The sequence below is a fragment of the Mobula birostris genome, chromosome 1 (genome assembly GCF_030028105.1).
Source record: "Mobula birostris isolate sMobBir1 chromosome 1, sMobBir1.hap1, whole genome shotgun sequence".
NCBI lineage: Eukaryota > Metazoa > Chordata > Chondrichthyes > Myliobatiformes > Myliobatidae > Mobula > Mobula birostris.
This window is the reverse complement of record NC_092370.1, coordinates 35,242,067-35,262,743: the sequence shown is the minus strand read 5'-3', so window position 1 is coordinate 35,262,743 and position 20,677 is coordinate 35,242,067. Positions and strand designations below refer to the sequence as shown.

At 41.8% G+C, this 20,677-nt stretch overlaps 1 protein-coding gene across 1 annotated transcript; it reads left to right on the top strand.

Moving 5' to 3' along the window:
* The first annotated feature begins 789 nt into the window (after positions 1 to 789).
* On the top strand, positions 790 to 19,853 carry LOC140195257 (XK-related protein 9-like). The gene is made up of 3 exons (XM_072253351.1): positions 790 to 1,248; positions 10,098 to 10,285; positions 19,117 to 19,853. Exons 1-3 carry the CDS (start codon positions 944 to 946, stop codon positions 19,851 to 19,853), a joined length of 1,230 nt encoding a protein of 409 aa, XP_072109452.1. The 5' UTR covers positions 790 to 943.
* The last annotated feature ends 824 nt before the right edge of the window (positions 19,854 to 20,677 follow it).

Below are 20,677 nucleotides of genomic sequence, written 5' to 3'. Positions count from 1 at the left end.
TGCCCTTCCCCAATTAAAAATTTTCCTGTCCTCCCTGATTCTATCCTTTTCTATGATAATGTTAAAGGCCAGGAACGCTTGTATTATCTTTGGAGAATCTATCTGGGAGGGTTCCTACGCTGTTCATACTTGTGCAGGAAATTATTGATACGCCCTGCTTAAACGTCAGGGCCCTTTGGGGAAGAGGGAATGGGAGGCTAGACTGTCAGTACCCTAAACTGGTGTAATTGACGGCGCAAAGTTTCGCGCCTCTTGCATCCAGGTTCAGTCTTGGCGTCCAGTGCTAAAACTTGCACTTTTCCCGTGGCTCCGCGCGTTTCAGAGTCATGCTGATGTGTAGATTAATTGGCAATTCTGAACTGCTTCTGATGTGAAAGTAATTGGCGGAATCTGGGCGGGGTGATGGATGTGGAGGAAAGAATGGAATTAATGCAGAGTTGGTGTCAGTGGTTCGCTTCCGTGCTGTATGACTTTCTAGGAGTCAGATTTCTCGCAACCGGGTAATTCCAAGTCGAGAAAGCAGACCGCCTCCACCGAAACTGAAATTAATGCCTTGTGTTCGAGTCGCTGTAAGGGCTTTTACTGAGGTAGGAAACTGTTTGCCTGTGGGAACTGGCCATCAGTGTTTTCATATTAGTAATTAAGAAAAAAAGAAGTTGCAAAACTTCTCTATAAGGATGTCAGATGATTTCTAAACACATGAACGAGCAACCGCACGGAAACAACACGCTGAAATCCTTCGCCTCTTCCTCGTCAGTTTACATACAGATTTTATCCCCAACACTGGAAATACAGTAACCTGTGTCATTTGACGCTCACGCTCGTCCCAACCCAAATGTAAACTAATCTTAACGATGAATCAATTAAAGCGTCATTTCTGAGAACCGGGTCATAGAAAATGGAAAGGATATAGATTGAAAGCAGGGAGGATTAACGGTGGATTATGGCAGTCGAGCCAAACTTTGACAAGTGCAGCTTTGCGCTGACCCTACTCGGATTTCTGCTGTACCTGACCGACATTGGGACCGATCTCTGGGTTGCTGCAGTGTACCTTAAAGACGGACATATTGTGTGGTGTATTCTGGTGGTGTCTGTGATGCTTGTCTCTGCTATAATCCTGCAGAGTTTCAGCTGGTCGTGGTACAAAGATGATGAGAACAGTTCAGATGGACGTCACGGTCCGCACGCCCGAGGCTGCTGTTCGTGGTTCGGTGTACTGCATGTTTTCCAGATGGGCGTGCTGCTACGGTGAGTACCACTCCGCCAAATTTGTCTCCCGTTCGGCCAGTTCGCTTAATCCATTTCTAATAATATTCGTCTAGCTGGTGCGAATGATCGGGAAGTTTAGCTGACTGGGCAAACGTGGCAAATTTGGAATTACCTGTACTGGGAATTGGAGAGGAGGCATATTTTATCTTAACTATGAAAAGTTTGTGAAATTGGGCGGGGTTTATTGGCAATTTGCTAATTTCCTAGCCCATCAAGGCTCACTATTTTTTTCCGGAGCAAAAATCACTCACTCAGCTGGAAACCACATTGTTTTACACTTTGAAAGGACGTAGAAAAGGTCCAGTTCGGGGGATTCATACAGCACATCATGAAAATGATATTGGCTGTTGGTAGTTCAGCATGGTTGACAATGATCACAAATTGCAGAAACACCTCCCACACCCCATTGCAGACATCCCACCCTGCAAAAACTTATTTCAGGGAGGTATCACTACCTTATCAAGGAAGTAGCACCCCCGCCCCCCGCAACCCCATATCCCTCCCCTCCCCCGTCGGCCTTCAAGTGCGTATGTAGTACTTTGTTTAGTGATTTTGTCTAATCTGTAAACCAAGTTGGGTATATGCAGAAAATGTGACATTAAAATAGGTACTTATATTATATTATCATGTTTATTCTATTACAACTTTAAGCAAGTCTACAGGGAATTTGGCCTCATCACGTAGGACATCAATAGCGTAGTTATTAGCAGCTAGCCAGCTAGTTTAAATAACGTTAGCTATGCTAATAAACGAATGACACCTGTTAAACTCACCTCAACATGTTTTTTGCATTTTAACCCACCATGGACAATAGAAAAGTCACTGTTGCAAACAGTGCAGCGAGCAGCACTGCCATTATTTTTTGAGGACGACTGTAAAGCCCGCCCACAGAAAAGTGATAGGTCTACTTAGCAGGGGTCCCCAACATTTATTGCACCGTGGACCGGTTTAATATTGACAACATTCTTGCGGACTGGCGGACCGGCCGACCCGGGGGGAGGGGGCGGTGTTAATCACAACCGGAATATAGGTGATAAGTCAATTATAAGTCAATAGCATCAAAACATTTTAAGTAACGTTTGGATATTAAACACGCAACGCATATTTTCCTTGTATGAACATATAAAATCATTGCAACACACCAATATCGCTGAATCAGTGGGAGCCCTGGGCTTGTTTTCCTGCAACAAGACGGTCCCATTGAAGGGTGACGGGAGACAGCGATACTCGAAGGGGATTCCTTCTGTCCAGTCTACTCTGCAATTTAGTTTTTGTTGCATTCATTGCAGAAAACTCCGCTTCGCAGCGATATGATGTTGGAAATGGAAGCAGCGTTTTCAGTGCTTTCATGGCTATCTCAGGATATTTAGCCTTGACTTTGATCCAGAATGCCGGCAGAGATGTTATGTAAAACATACTTTTCAGCCCACCGTCATTAGCAAGCTCGAGGAGTTGATCTCCTTCCCGCGCTGACATGGATGAAGCGCGGGTAATGATCTCACGTGTGTTCAAGCTCAACAGTGCGTGACAGGGAATGAGGAAAGGTGTCGCTGACTCATCTCGTTTCATATCGCCAAATCATATCGTTCCCTCGCGGCCCGGTGGATGGGAACACTCTTAGTATGAAGAGAGACCAATCAGGATGCTCGCTCTCCCTCTCTTTCTCAAAAAAATCTATTTCCGGGATATTGTATATAATTTCCGGGCGTTAGGGAACCACTATCGATATGCGGGAGACTCCCGGAACTTCCGGGAGAGGTGGGATGTCTGCCATTGTTACCCATATGGAAATCTGTTTGACAATAACACTGGCTAAGGGAGTGTAGATGTCAACTTTCCTAGTAACCTCATCAAAAAATTCAATAAGATTTGTCAAACATGACCTTCCACGCACAAATCCATGTTGACTGTTCCTAATCAGACCCTGTCTATCCAGATAATTATATATACCATCTCTAGGAATATTTTCCATCAATTTACCCACCACTGACGTCAAACTCACAGGCCGATAATTGCTAGGTTTACTCTTAGAACCCTTTTTAAACAATGGAACCACATGAGCACTACGCCAATCCTCCGGCACCATCCCCATTTCTAATGACATTTGAAATATTTCTGTCAGAGCCCCTGGTATTTCCACACTAACTTCCCTCAAGGTCCTAGGGAATATCTTGTCCGGACCCAGAGACTTATTCACTGTTATATTCCTTAAAAGTGCCAGTACTTCTGTTTCTTTAATCGTCATACTTTCCATAACTACCTTTCTTGTTTCCTTTACCTTACACAATTCAATATCCTTCTCCTTAGTGAATACCGAAGAAAAGAAACTGTTCAAAATCTCCCCCATCTCTTTTGGCTCCACACATAACTGTCCACTCTGATTCTCTAAGGGACCAATTTTATCCCTCACTATCCTTTCGCTATTAATATAACTGTAGAAACCCTTTGGATTTATTTTCACCTTACTTGCAAAAGCAGCCTCGTATCTTCTTTTAGCTTTTCTAATTTCTTTCTTAAGATTCTTTTTACATTCTTTATATTCCTCGAGCACCTCATCAACTCCAAGCTGCCTATATTTATTGTAGAACCTTCTCTTTTTCTGAACCAAGTTTCCTATATCCCTTGAAGACCATGGCTCTCTCAAACTTTTAACCTTTCCTTTCTACCTAACAGGAACATAATGATCCTGTACCCTCAAAATTTCACCTTTAAATGACCTCCATTTCTCTATTACATCCTTCCCATAAAACAAATTGTCCCAATCCACTCCTTCTAAATCCTTTCACATCTCCTCAAAGTTAGCCTTTCTCCAATCAAAAATCTCAACCCTGGGTCCAGTCCTATCCTTCTCCATAATTATATTGAAACTAATGGTATTGTGATCACTGGACCCGAAGTGCTCCCTAACACATACCTCTGTCACCTGCCCTATCTCATTCCCTAACAGGAGATCCAACACTGCCCCTTCTCTAGTTGGTACCACTATATATTGCTGCAAAAAACTATCTTACACACATTTGACAAACTCCAAACCATCCACCCCTTTTACAGAATGGGCTTCCCAGTGTATGTGTGGAAAATTAAAATCTCCCACAATCACAACCTTGTGCTTACTACAAATATCTGCTATCTCCTTACAAATTTGCTCCTCCTGTTCTCGTTCCCCATTAGGTGGTCTGTAATACACCCCTATAAGCGTCACTACACCTTTCCTATTCCTCAATTCCACCCAAATAGCCTCCCTAGACGAGTCCACTAATTTATCCTGCCACAGCACCGCTGTTATATTTTCTCTGACAAGCAACGCAACACCTCCCCCTCTTGCCCCTCCTATTCTATCACACCTGAAGCAACAAAATCCTGGAATACTTAGTTGCCAATCACACCCCTCCTGCAACCACGTTTCACTAATAGCTACAACATGATATTTACAGATATCAATCCATGCTCTAAGCTCATCCACCTTTCTTACAATGTTCCTAGCATTAAAATAGATGCATTTAAGAAACTGTCCACCTCTTACTCTCTGTTTATCCTTAATGGAGCAAACAACTTTGTTATCTTTTTCTTCCTTCTCCCCTACATCTTCGGTCTGAGTGCTCCCGATCTCTGTCCCCTGCCTATCCTCCCTCACACACTGTCTACTAGCTTTCTCTATTTGTGAACTAACCTCCTCTCTCCTAGTCTCTTCAATTTGATTCCCACCCCCCAACCATTCTAATTTAAAGTCACCACAGTAGCCTTCGCATATCTCCCCGCCAGGATATTGGTCCCCCTAGGATTCAAGTGTAACCTGTCCTTTTTGTACAGGTCACACCTGCACCAAAAGAGGTCCCAATGATCCAAAAACTTGAATCCCTGCCCCCACTCCATTCCCTCAGCCACGCATTCATCCTCCACCTCATTGTATTCCTACTAATCCCGAGATTACTACCTTTGCAGTCCTTTTTCTCAACTCCCTTCCTAACTCCCTATATTCTCCTTTCAGGACCTCTCCCCTTTTCCTACCTATGTCATAGGTGGCGTTGTGGATAATGAAGTAGGTTTTCAAAGCTTGCAGAGAGATTTAGGCCAGTTAGAAGAGTAGCCTGAAAGATGGCAGATTGAGTTTAATGCTGAAAAATGTGAGGTGCTACATTTTGGTAGGACTAATCAAAATAGGACATACATGGTAAATGATAGGACATTAAAGAATGCTGTACAACAGAGGGATCTGGGAATAATGGTGCATAGTTCCCTGAAGGTGGAATCTCAAGTGGATAGGGTGGTGAAGAAAGCTTTTGGAATGCTGGCCCTTATTAATCAGAGCATTGAGTACAGGAGTTGGGATGTAATGTTAAAATTGTATAAGGCATTGGTGAGGCCAAATTTGGAGTATTGTGTACAGTTCTGGTCACCAAATTATAGGAAAGATGTCAATAAAATTGAGAGAGTACAGAGGAGATTTACTAAAATGTTGCCTGGGTTTCATCTCCTAAGTCACAGAGAAAGGTTGAACAAGTTAGGTCTTTATCCTTTGGAGCGTAGAAGGTTGAGGGGGGATTTGATAGAAGTGTTTAAAATTATGAGGGGGATAGATAGAGTTGACGTGGATAGGCTTTTTCCATTGAGAGGTGGGGAGATTCAAACAAGAGGACATGAGTAGAGAGTTAAAGGTCAAAAGTTTAGGGGTAACATGAGGGGGAGCTTCTTTACTCAGAGAGTGGTAGCTGTGTGCAATGAGCTTCCAGCAGAAGTGGTTGACGCAGGTTGGATATTTTCGTTTGAAGTTAAATTGGATAGATATATGGACAGGAAAGAAATGGAGGGTTATGGGCTGAGTGTAGGTCGGTGGGACTAGGTGAGAGTAAGAGTTCGGCATGGACTAGAAGGGCCGAGATGGCCTGTTTCCGTGCTGTAATTGTTATATGGTTATATGTTATCACAATAGCAGTGTTAAGGATCTTTTCCTTGGACCCATTTAGTCTGTTAGCTGTGGTTTCCAAGTGCCTGGCCCCAATGTTATTTGCAAAATCTGTAAAGAGTGTTGATTTAGTGTCCCCAGTTAGTACCTGCTCACCAGAATTACTGACGATTGGAAATTGTTGAGAGTTAGGAAAGTTGTGCTGAATCACTCAGTGTTGATGGACCAACATGTTTTGTACATGGACCCTACAGATATAGGTCATTATTCATCTTTCCACATGGCTTACTTAATTTTTTATTACAACTTATGTCTTGCACTGTGCTGCTACTACAAAACAAATTTCATGACACATGTCAGTGATAATAATCCTGATTCTGATTCAATTGTACATGAAGCTCAAAGGATCACATGCAAAAATGGTAATACTATCACAGTACCAACAACACAGGTTCAATTCCTACCACTGAATGTCTCACCACATTCTCCCTATGACTGTGTGGGTGGGTTTCCTCCCATATTTCAAAGGTGTACAGGTTAGTTTAATTAGTCACATGGGTGTAATTGGTAAGCACGGGCTTGTTGGCGCAGACGGGCCTGTTACTGTGTTGTATTTCTAAATAAATAAAGAAAAATCCGCTCTGGATAATAATTATAGACAAAAGTCTTTCTTTCACTTTGGCCAGAAAGAGCTACAGTTTACATACAAATCAGTGAATTCAAATGAATCAAGGACAGTGGAAGTAATCAAGCCAATTGTCTTTGTTCTTGCCATGAAATTGGAGGAATGTAAGCTGCCATTTTGTGAAGCTGGTCTGCATCCTCCATTTTGTGAAATAGCTTTGCTTGGTCGAATCAGTGTTTTAAAGCAGAGACAATGATGCTCCAGGAAATATGCAGGACTAGAGATCAATTCCAAATAAAAAATTACTTGTGAGGTGTTCTTTGCTATGATATAACATGCAGTTTTTTGAATGATGAGGTCTGAGTGATTCGAGCTGTTTACTGGTTTGGTAACTGATTTAGAACAAGGAGCCATAAATTACCAGGTATCTCTTGTGGAAGTGGGCAATAAATGGATGCTGGCTTGGACCAAAGCCAATAAGAAGGTGATATAGGTCACTCAGATGACCCACGGCCAACAAGACTGAAATGTGACTCTTGAACTGGTAAGAAAAGTGTATAAATGCAAAGGCTTCGAATGCAAAGCAGAGACAACTCTCCAGAGACCAACCATCACATGGGGATCAGAGCAGGACCATGAGGAATGCATGGCCAGCATAGACTCCTTTTACTGGCATTTCCTTTTTCTATTCTTTGACTCTTCATGGAGGCTCAGGAAAACGAAGTAGGTGTGCACAGAGGTGTTCTGTTGTGTAATAAGCTTCTGTTGAGATAGTAAAGGTACTTGGCAACAATTACAGATTCTCTCTATGCCTCTCTGATCATTATTACTAAGGGGTAGATCCTTGTAACAACCTCAAGGTTAGATCAAGGACATGGGCATGTCATGATCATCAGGGTGATGACATCTTGTTTGTCATTTGATACTGCAGCATTGGGCATTGTGATATTGCTGTCAGATTGAATGAGTAGCTGGTGTTGTGTAGGAGGTGAGGATCAATTCTGGTGGAGATGCTGCTGCTAGGTTTGCCTACAAGAGGATCCTGTCAATGATTGCCAGGATAAGCATTTAATCTGCTGAATGAATTTGAGACAATGTTAACTTGACTACACACGGAGTTAAACCCCAGTTAACACCCTGCAACCATTTTTATGCCAGCTACCATAATGTACATTGAAAATACCTGAAGGGTTTAATTTGATGCCGCTTTGCCATTTACTAAACTATCAAAAAATGCAATGAAAAATTCAACTTTCACCTTCACTAGACTTATGTCTGTCTTTACCTCCTTTTCTTCCCTGTCTGTAATTTGTCATATTGGTTATCTGACATCAAGAATGAGCAGAACTTTGTCAGGAAATTGGAAAGATCGCAACAGAAATAGAGAACTAAGTTTCCCTGACATCACCATTAGTTTAACTTCCAGTGAATATGGTTCTGGTACACTCAATCTCCCTTCCTATCAATAACCCATTATCAGAGGGTCTTGGTTGGTGAATTGTTGTTATACTGACATGTATGCTCCTAATGAAGATAAATTATAGATTCTAGATCCAGTGTCTGAAATATTTGAAGTATTCAAAGAATGTACAAATTACACAAGCTTGATTTGTTTGCTTACAGGCAGTTGCAAAGCAAGGAACCTGAAAGAACGCAGTTTTTGAAATCAGACCAACCCCCAATGTGCACATAGAAAGAGAGACAAAAAATCATGCAAACAATAAAACTGAGCAACAACAACAGTATTCCGAACCAAATTGAGTCCTGAGATGCCAATCCCCAGAGCAGCCCCGAGTAAGGCCAAAGTTGATTCAGTTCATCAGATTAGCCAGGCAAATCGCTGCAAAGTTCGCAGACGTGAAGCACAGCAGCCAGGGGCAGTTTCACAGCTGTAGCATTGCGGAGAGAGGAGTCCCCAGTCTATCTGGGCTGGTGTTTAAATTGTCCGAACACAGATCACACCTCACACTAGGACCCGGGCCTCATCACGGTGAATTGCTTTGGGCCTAGATTTTGTTGCCAAAGAATCTATTCTTGACCTCTCCAAATTGGCTCGGCACTTGGAGCGATCCACCCTTGCACCCAGGCTGGCTGGAACTCTTCATCAGCTCAGGCAACTTTTGTGGAAAGGGAAATGGGTAACATTACAGGACCCATCATCAGGAAAGAAGGAAAAGAAAAACAAAATTAGTTTGGTTAGCTGTGAAGGTGGTGGATGTCTGGACAGAACAACGGGAATGTATTTGATATGTTGAGACCAGATGACTGAATGTGACGGTTAAGTAGTAATTAAAATCAAATTAAGCTTTTTATTTTGAGTCCTTGAGGCCCTCTGCTGGGCTCAGCCATGGATGTTGCATCCCAGCTGCCCAGGTGATATGCAAGCCAGGGCAGTACAATATGGAGAACAATTTGCTGCCCATGCAGCAGGCTCCCCCTCTCCGCACAGCTGATACAGCAGAGACCGATACGGTTCGGCACCAGCGACCCCACAGAAGTTGCCAGTCAGCATTGAACTCGAGCTAGCACTGACTAAGAGACTTCAGCTCCAGATTTTTCCTCTGGGTTTACTCTAGCCTTCCCCAAGAATGGGTATAGCCACAAGGCAGCAGAGGTTTGAAATCAGAGTTTTCCTTCTCGTAGGTGAGGTGTCAACCATGGCCGATGAGCCCAAAATGATTGGTTTTAAGGTGCCAGTAACTCACCTTTTCCCCTTCTCCTGCCAGCAGAAATGGTTCTGCCAGGCTTAGCAGCTAAGCCACACGTGAAGGCCAGGAGCTGGGCTTGATTGTTAGAGGCCATTTGAGATGCAGACCATTGGGAGCATTTAATAGGCAGTGGGAGCTTCTCCCCCACTACCGCCCCTGTCCAAAACAACCTAGCAGAACCATTCTTTCTAATGTGTTCTTAATGGCAAGAATGTGGAACATACATGTGTTCTGTTTCATTTGTTTATTCCGATTCCCTGCAGTATTTACATGATAAAAATCTGTTGCCCTACAGGGCCCTTCTTAATCTATCAAATCCTATATTTAATAATATATTCTGAATAATTACAGAATCTGTTTTTCTTTAGTAACATCCAGAAGCTCTGGTAGTTTTGTTTTGGACATGATTCTAAATTCTTTATTTCAAATCCTTTAAATGTAAAGCACATTACATTAGTTGTCAGCATGAAAATTTAATGCTTTTCATTGCACCTGTGCACTTATGTACTTGTGCTTATGACAATGAACTTGACTTTGACTTTTGGACTTTGTTATTATATTTAGAAAAATGTTTTCCTCCTTGTTTTTAAAGGTTTATAGAGGCACTTAAATATGGATACAAGGCAGCATTCAAAAAAGAGGAGACCACCTTGTTTGCCATATACTCAGCTACAGATTTAAGCATGTTACGATTGTTTGAGGCATTTTTGGAAGCAGCACCTCAACTTGTTCTTCAGGTCTTTATTCTGCTGATATCGGATGATAGAGAAAATATTCAGTGTAAGTTTACTTTTATTAAACCTGTTATTGCTGTTATGTACTATTGTTTAAAATTGGTTTATGAATTAAACAGTGGATTTTCCTGGGTCTAAGCACAGTTGGTCCATATGCTATATTCTACAGTCCTGTCTCATGGTTCTCCTTTGATACACCAAAAGATTCATGTTGGCAGCCATAAATTTACCAATATCTAATTAATTTTCCAATTTGCTTTATACCTTAACAATTAAGTACAGCTTTTGTGTTCTTCTTTGTTGGTGTATTTTATTTCTGGCACTTGGTAAGAAATGAATATAGCTTAGAGTGGCAACTGACTCTCCATTTCTGGCTGCTGGAATTGAAGCAGTAATGTTTTAGTTTATGTTTGAGAGGATTCAATTCTCAGCATGTGACTTGTCCTTATGGCCTAGGTAGAGCAATAGCAAACTTTTTGTATTTTATTAATGGGAGATGGGTACAGGTAGCAGAGTCAGCATTTATACCAACTTGAGTTACCCCTGAGAAACTCATGTTCAACTGCCTAACAAATGTATTCAGTATTGTTGGAGCAGCACCCATCCCAGCAATTGGAGAGCATTTTCATCACATGTCTGACTCGTGCCTTGTGGAAGATGGAAAAGCTTTGTCTGAGGAAGTGAAACACTTGCTATACGATACCTAACCTTTAGCCTGCTCTTGTGGCATGTCACTTGTATGTCTAGTCTAGATGAGTTTCTGATCAAAGCCATCCCCAGGTGGGTTGTCAGTGATGCCAGTTACATCGAACATCAAGGGTAGGTGGTTCCACTCTCTTGTTGAAGATGGTTGTAGCCTGGCGTTAGTATTGGTAAATTTAACCTGTCACTTCTCGGCTTCTGCCTGAATGTCTAGAACTTGCTATGTGCAGGCAGTTACTGAGGAGTTGCAAATGGAATTGTACACTGTGCAATCATTAGTAAATATCCATATCCCTGAGCCTATCATGTGAGGAAGGTTATTAATGATTGGGTCAAATAAACTCCCCAGAGGAACTCCTGCAGTGATGTACTGCGTTAAGATAATTGATCTTCAACTACAGCCTTTCAACTTCGGCTTGTGAACAGCTTTCCTCCTAATTCTAACCGATTTACCTGGGTTATTTAATACCATACCCTCTTAAATTCTGCCTTTATGTCAAGAACAGTTATTGTCACCTCGTCTTTGGAATTCTAATCATTTGTATGTACAAACTTGGATTGCTTCTGTAATGTGGCCTCAACAGAATGTACAGGTTGTTGTGGAATAAATGCAATTGGATCACTTAGTTAACAAAACTTTCAATATTTTTTTCTTAATGAGTGAGCCCAGGCAAATGCCATGATAATTATTTGCATTGAATTTGCCCTGCTTTTGGTGGACAATTCATAGCTGGGCGATTTTCCATGTTGCTGTATTAAATGGCTGATTCTGGAGCACAGGTTTATGGGACTAAAGATGGCATGATGTCTTGGGCACAGCTCCTCTCTATCCATTGCTCTCAGCTGTTACTTCCTATCAAATGAAATGAAGCTGAGGTGAATCATCCTCTCGGTGCTTCTGAATGAAGATAGATACAGCCTGCTTTTGGTACTGGCTTCTGCTGTTGATAAAGAAGGAAATGAACCATCCAGTAGATATTCAGTTGTCCTGCCCTACATAACAGAATGCTGGCGGACCTCTGCATTTCCATTCATTATTTGTGGCATAGCCTAGCTCTGTATAGGCCAACTTTTGCTAGTTGCCTTGTTGGCTGTGTATCCTCACAATTACGTCAGTAGTTAAGAAAGAGGTCTTAGGACAGCTGATGCAGTCTTGAGAATGTCTCTGGCTAAAGACCTCCTGTCAAAGTACATTAATTATCAAAAAATGTGTAAATTATACAACTTGAGATTTGTCTGCGTACAGGCAGCCACAAAGCAAGAAACCTGAAAGAATCAAATTGAGTCCTTAAATTTGTATCTCCGGAGTGGGCCCAAAGCCTCGGTCTCAGTTCATCATATTAGCCTGGCAAATCTCTATGAAGCTCAGACAGAAAGCACAGCTGTTGGCGATATGTCACAGCCCTAGCTCTGGGAAGAGAGAAGTGAACATCATAGGGAGAGTGAGTGAAATCGGTCTGATATCCTGCTTTTCTGGTCTATCTGGACCAGAGTTTAAGTTATCCAAGCAGCAGATTGTGCCCTGCATTAGGACCTAGGTAATTGCTCTGGCATCCCTAATTATATTGCCATTGCCACCACAGGAGCTGATTAGTGTGAGACTCATCTAATAACATTGATGGTCCTTCTGTGTCCTTGATGTCAGTTCATAGCTGATTGTTCTATAGAGAATTCCATTTATGATACAGGCACAACACGGTGGCTAGTACACTGCCGTTCTGGGGCCAATAAAATGATGTAATTTTGTTGTAATATTAAATATTTCAATCAAGTTTTCTGCAACAATTTTTTTAGCTGTCACAGATGTTCTTGATATAAATACATGTGGAGTGTAGACTCAGTTTCAAAAAAGGGTTTGCCCAGAAAACATTCACTTCAAGACAAAGATTGATTGCAGTTTACAATGTGGATGGGGATTATCGGATTAGTGGTATCCCCTCCAGGTCTTTTTCATGGCAACTGATATCATTTATTTGGTAGAGTCTGGCTGGATGGGTGTGCTGGCATTGGAGAGGGTCCAGAGGTAGTTTACAAGGATGATCCTGGGAATGAAAGGGTTGATGTATGAGGAGTGTTTGATGACTCTTGGCCTGTACTCATGGAGCATTGAAGAATAATAGGGGATCTTATTGAAACCTATTGCATATTGAAAGGCCTAGGTAGAGTGGATATGGAAAGGATGTTCCTAGAGTGGAGGAGTCTAAGACTTGAGGGCACAGCCTCATATTACAAGGATGTCTCTTTAGAACAGAGATGAGGAAGAATATGTTTATTCAGAGGGTGGTGACTCTGTGGAATTCATTAGCACAGACTGTTGAGAAGGCCAAGTCATTGGTTATATTTAAGATGGAGGTTGTGTTTTTTGATTAGTAAGGGCATCAAAGGTTATGGGGAGAAGGCAGAAGAATGGGGTTGAGAGGGATAATAAATCAGCCATGATGGCAGAATAGACTCGATGGGCTGAATGGCCTAATACTGCTCCTGTGTTTTATGGTTTATCATCATTGCTTTTTCCTTTTCCTTTTTAATCCCTTCATGATTAAGTACAGTAAATTAGCTACTCTGCACTCTCACTTTCATTGAGAGGGTGAAAGAGCTCTGCCCTTGATAGGGTGACTGAGAGCATCTTTCACCCTTAGCAACTTTTAATTCCCTGTCACTGACCGCCTCATTTTTGCCATGGATATCCAGTCCCTGTACACTTCTATCGTCCATCCAGAAGGCCTTAAAACTCTCCGCTTCTTTCTCAGCTCAAGACCCAACCAGTTCCCCTCCTCCACCATCCTCCTCCACCTTGTAGAACTGGTCCTCACCCTCAATAATTTATCCTTCTGCTCTTACCACTTTCTCTAGCCTCAAGGGGTAACCATGTGCCCCAGCTGTGCCTGCCTTTTTGTCGGCTGTATAGAACAATCCCTGTTCCAAGCCTTCCCTGGTAATGCTCTCGAAGTCTTCCTGCACTACACTAATGATTCCATTGGTGCTGCTTCATGCACCCATGCTGAGCTTGTCAATTTAATCTATTCTGCCTTCAACTTCCACCCTGCCGTTAAATTCACTCAATCCATTTCTGGCAAGTTCCTCCCCTTCCTCAGTCTCTCTGTGTCCATCTCTGGACACAAACTGTCTACTGACATCTTTTATAAACCTTCCAATTCCCATGGATAGCTTCACAATACCTCTTCCCACCACATCTCTTGTAAAATGGTATTCCCTTTTCTCAGTTCCTTTGTCTCAGCTGCATCTGTTCCCAGGATGAGGCTTTCCTTTCCAGGACATCCGAGATGTCCTCCTTCAAAGAACGGGATTTTCCTACCTCCACCATTGATGCTGCCCTCAACCGCATCTCCTCCAGTTCCTTTACATCTGCACTCACCCCATCTTCCCAGGGCCTTAACAGTGATAGAGTTCCTCTTGTTTTCATCTACCGCCCAGTGAGTCTCCACAACTTCTGCCATCTTCAACAGGATCCTACGATCAAAAAAATCTTTATCTCCCTTATCCCCACCATTCTCCACTTTCCACAGTGATTGCTCCTTCCATGATTGGCCTGTCTGGTCATCCCTCCCCACTAATCTCACACCTGCCACATATCCCTGCAAATGACAGAAATTCTACACCTGCCCATTCACCTCTTCCCTTGCCATCATTCAGGGCCCCAGGCAGTCCTTCCAGGTGAGGTAACAGCCAGTAGCTACCCATCTTAATTCCTGTCTTCAATCCTGTTCTGACATGTTCTTCCTCTTCTTCAATGACGAGGCCACTCTCAGAATGGAGGAGCAACACCATAAGACAGGAGCAGAATTAGGCAATTTTGCCCATTACATCTGCTCTGCCATCCCATCATGCTGATTTATTATTCCTTTCAACCCCATTCTCCTGCCTTCTCCACAAAATCTTTCATACCGTGACTAGTCAGGAACCTATCAACCTCTGCCATAATTACACTGAATGACCTGGCCTCCATAGCCACCTGTGACAATAAGTTCCACACCACAGATTCACCACTGTCTGGCTAAAGTAATTCCTCCTCATTTCCCTTCTGAAGGGACGTCCCTCTATTCTTAGGATCTGTGCTCTGGTCCTAGACTCCCCCACTACAGGGGACTTCCTCTCCATATCCCCTCTATCTAGGCCTTTTAACATTCGATAGGTTTCAGTGAGATTCCCCCTTTGTTGTTCTAAATTCCAGTGAGTATAGGCCCAGAGCCATCAAATATTCCACATACAGTATGGTAAGCATTTCATTCCTGGAGTTCTTCTCGAGAACCTCCTTTCAACCCATTCCGATGTCAGCACATCCTTTCTTAGATAGGCCAAAGCTGCTCACAGTACCTCAACTGAAGCCTCATCAGTGCCTTATTAAACATTATAACCTTGATTTTATATTTTAGTCATCTCAAAATGAACGCCAGCATTGCATTTACATTCGTCATCATGGACTCAACCTGCAAGTTAACCTTTAGCGAATCTTACACGAGGACTCCCAAATCCCTTTGCATTTTGGATGTTTGAATTTTCTCCATATGTAGATAATAGTCTAAGCTTTTATTCCTTCAATGAAACTGCATGACCATACACTTCCTGACACTACTCCATCTGCCACTTCTTTGCCCATTCTCCTAATCTAAGTCATAGAAACATAGAAGACCTAGAGCACAATACAGGCCCTTCAGCCTACGATGCTATGCCGAACATTTACTTACTTTAGAAATTACCTAGGGTTATCCTCTATTTTCCTAAGCTCCATGTACTTATCCAGGAAACTCTTAAAAGACTCTATCGTATCTGCCTCCACCACTGTCGCTGGCACCCCATTCCACGCACTCACCACCTCTGCGTTTAAAAAAAATCTTACCCCTGACAACTCCTCTGTACCTACTTCCAAGCACTTTTATAGCTCCTCTAAACTTTCTCTACTTCCTCAAAATTACCTACCTATCCACATGTCCTCATCGTCCACAAACTTGGCCAGAAATCCATCAATTCCATCCTTTGAATCATTGACATGTAAAAAGAAGCAGTCCGAACATCGACCTTTATTTTCCCCCCTGGGTTTTTGACTGTTCTTGGAGGGCCAGGGAAACCTCATGGATATGCACACTGTTAGTTTGCAAATGAATATGCTTGCTAATTGAGACAATAAAGGTACTGGTCAATGAATACAGATTTTCTCTGTGCCTAACTGATCATTATGGTTGAGGGTTAATCCTTGTAACTGTCTGTTTTGAAACTTTGTGCATGTGACAATTATAGCTAAATCTTAATCTTAAAGCAGCTGATTGTTTCTGTAAACCACCACCCTCTTCCTCATCTGATTGTGGATCAGCATTTTTGACCTGACCTGACCATCAGTGTCCTTAACGTCTTTCCCCTGACCACTTCCATGATATTCTGGACCCGTGACTTGCTGTTCTTCTTTCTTTGCCTTTTGGTGTCGCACCACCCACTCAATATGCTCTTTCAGGTATGTACTGGAGAATTTCATGGTCACATATTTTATGCATGGATCAGCACGTGTTCCTTTGCTGATGGTGCAACTCTGACTAAGGAGGTGAAACTCTGCATTTGCTGATGTGAGCCTTATACTGCTAGGGACAAAGGCTGTCTGTACATGAAAACCAGGTATGACTTGTGGAGGGCTATTTCGAGAGCTAAGAAACAGTTCCTTCAAAGGGAGGATAAAATTACGGTATGGGGATCCCTGCAGCACCCAGTGACCCTGTGATTTCTGTCTCGGAGGCTGACGTCGGACTGTCTTTCAAGAGGGTGAACCCTTGCAAGGTGACAGGTCCCAATGGAGTACATGCTAAGGCTCTGAAAACATGTGCCAGCCAACTGGTGGTGCTTCAAAGATGTTTTCACTCTCTCATTGCTACAGTCAGAAGTTCCCACCTGCTTCAAAAAGGCAGCGATTATACCAGTAAGCAAGAAGAGCAGTGTGAGCTGCCTTAATGGCCATTGTCCAGTATCACTCACATCTATACTGATAAGGTGCTTTGAGAGGTTGGTTATGTCTATAATCAACTCCTGTCTTAGTTTGCCTATTGCCAAAATAGCAATACGGTCGACACGATCTCACTGACTCTCCACGCAGCCTTGGATCATCTGGACAATACAAATACCTATGTCAGAATGCTGTTTATTGACTACATTTCAGCATTGAACACCATCATTCCTACAGTCCTGATCGAAAAGCTCCAGAACGTGGGCCTCTGTACCCCACCTCTGTAACTGGATCTTCGATTTCCTAACCGGAAGTTCAAAATGTGTGTGGATTGGATATAAGATTTCCACCTCACTTACAATCAACACCGGCACATCTCAGGGATGTGTGCTTAGAACACTGCTCTATTTCCTCTATACCCATGACACACACAGCTCAAATGCCATCCATAAATCTATTGACAATACAACCTTTGTCGGAAGAATCTCAGATGGTGATGGGGGGTGGGATGCACATCAGATGGAGTTGAGAGAGCATACAGGAGTGAGATATACCAACTAGTTGAGTGGTGTCACAGCAAAAATGTTGCACTCAACATCAGTAAGACCAAAGAACTGATGGTGGACTAAAGAAAAAGTAGGATGAGGAATCACACACCAGTTTTCATAGAGGGAGCAGAAGAGGAGAGAGTGAGCAATTTCAAGTCCCTGGTTGTCAATACCTCTGAGGATCTAACCTGGTCCCATCATATTTATTAGATTTTGAAGACACACAGTCCTCTTTTATTGTCATTTAGTAATGCATGCATTAAGAAATGATACAATATTTCCTCCGGTGTGATATCACAAAACACAGGACAGACCAAGATGGAAAAAACTCAAAAAAAAAACACATAATTATAACATATAGTTACAACAGTGCAACAATACCATAACTTGATGAAGAACAGTCCATGAGCACAGTAAAAAGTTCAAAGTCTCTCAAATGTCCCAAATCTCACGCAGACGGGAGAAGGAAGAAAACTCTCCCTGCCATGCCCGACCACAGTCCGACTCTGAGTCGTCCGAAAACTTCGAGCCGTCAATCAGCTCTCCAACACCGAGTACCGAGCACCATCTTTATCGGAGTGATTCAACCTCAATCTTGGTCGCCAACAGCAGGCAAAGCCGGGGATTTTGAGGCCTTCCCTCCGGAAGATACACGATTATGCAGTAATGACAGCAGCGAACAGGCATTTCAGAAATTTCTCCAGATGTTCCTCTGTGCTTTCACGTCTGTCTCCATCAAATCAGAATTGTCCATGGCCCCTATTTGGCGGATACAATATCATTTTTCACTGGAGGGCTGCGCACGCGCGGCGCACTGCACTCTCTCTTCCCGCCTGCAGCCATAATGGCAAGACAGTGGCCATATTTCAATAGGTGTCTGAGGAGATGTTGGTATGTCACCAAATTTCTGTAGCTGTACCGTGGGGACCATTCTAACTGGTATTGGGGGGGTTGGGGTGGTGCTGTGCCACAGGATTGAAGTAAACTGCAGAGAGTTGTAAAATTGGTCAGTGGTATTATGGGTACTAGCCTCCATAGTATCCGGGACATCTTCAAGGAGCAGTGCCTTAGTGTCCATCATTAAAGACCCCCACCACCCTCATGTCCTCTTCTCATTGCCATCTGGAGGGAAGTAAAGAAGCCTGAAGGCACACACTCAACGATTCAGGAACAGTTTCTTTCCCTTTGCCATCTGATTTCTGAATGGACATTGAACCCATGACCACTACCTCACTAATTTCTTATTTCCTATTTTTTTGCACAACTTATTTAATTTATCTAATATATACTTAATGTAATTCAGCTTTTTCTCTATTATGTACTGCTGTAGAAAGTTAACAAATTTTACTGTACATACTGTGACATTAAATCTGATTCTTCACTTGAGTTGTTAACTAAACCCATAGTGGCAATGGTCTTACTCAACTTTGCTCATCAATTCCTAACTCACCTTGCTGCAATTCAACATCATCCTGACAATAATTTAATAGTATATTAAATGCTAGATGAAAGCATAGTGAGTGATGATAACACACTATGAAACATTTTTGTATTTTCTCAGAATGTACAATGACAAGTTGTAGAGTGCGAAAGATTGCAGTTTATTAATATTAATAATTAGTATTGAAATTCTGAAAGATACTGAATTATATTTGACACTGTGTTCCTTTTCTTTTGCAGATGTGTCTGTGATTTTGTCATGCATGAGCATTTCATGGGCTATTTTGGACTACTATGCAGCACTAAAGAAATCTTTACCTGACCACTCAACACTAATTTGTGGATTCCCTTATTTGCTGTACTTCTTCTATAAGTTATTGACACTAAATGCAAGAATTTTGCTCATAACCCTTCTGACTACGATTAATATCAACATTATGATTGTCTACTTGTTTGTTTCATGGCTGATCATGATCATCTGTGTCTGTGTGCAGAAGACCAAGTTTTGTTCATCCAAGATCCAGGAAGGCATTTACAGGGCAGTGGTTGCCATCATCTTAGTTTTCACCTTTTTCAACATAAAAGATAAGAACACGAGAATAATTATGCCGATCTATTATGTATTTAGATTTGTTGAAACTGTTGCAGTACTTGCCATCTGCTGGCTTCTGAAGGATTTTATAGATGTTAAAAGCTACAGTCTCCCTGTTGGTTTTACCATTGTGTTCTCACTAATTCTAGGGATCATTTGTCTTGTATTGTACTACAGTTGTTGCCATCCAACTGGTAGAGACATTAATCATACTGACAATGCAGTACAATTACCCCTATCTTGTGATGAAATTGATGGATACTCAACTGAAAAAAACTCAACAGTTATACTGAAGAATAAAAATGAAAGTAGCATTATGATAAATTCAGCAGATACTAAATCTGGAAATATAAATTATAGAATAAAAAAATGTTTAAGCATTTAATTTAGAATAAACCAACACTGGAATGAACTTGACTTTCCTCTACACATGGAGGTTGTTATATTTGGTGTTTTAAAAAAAACATTTTGCACATCATCATTTTTCCATTGGATTGTATTTCTAATTTATAAGGTATATAATCCATAGATGGAAAATGAGCAAGTTTTTAAAATGAAGCTCTACCTGTCAATTTAGGCATATGTTAAAGATTCTATGCATGGTTTACGAAATAACAGGGAGCTTTCTGGACACAAGGACTAAAGTATCTCCTTGCTCAACCAAGGTAAACAACTGACGGTTGCTCATCTCATTTTGGGATCTTGTGTAGCATTTGTTTGCATAATAATCAAAGCATGGCAACAGATAACTGGAAAATGAAATGCTTTGCAATATGGCAATGTGCTAAATAAATGCAATTCAAAGGATGGTGGCAATCCATTTAATAGATTATAAATACCCTTCTGCTGTTAATTTTGAATAGAGATCACAAATATGCTTTAGAATTGATAAACTGTAAATATAATTTTTAGTGGCCATGCAAAGTACAAACACAGGTAAAGGTGCAATTTTCCACTGTGGCTGCTTTGAATCTGTACAGAAAACCTATTGTTTTTTTTTTAAGTACAGGTCGACCTTCACTAATCTGACTAACTGTAATTCGGTTCCTTCGATAATCCAGCACTGATTACGCTTAATGTGATCCTTCTGTAATTCGGCATTTTCATTAATCCAGCACTGCTCAGGTCCCAATGGTGCCGGATAAGTGAAGGTCGGCCTGTATTCTGACTTTATTGTACAATGTTATTATCAGCACCACTGAAATAATT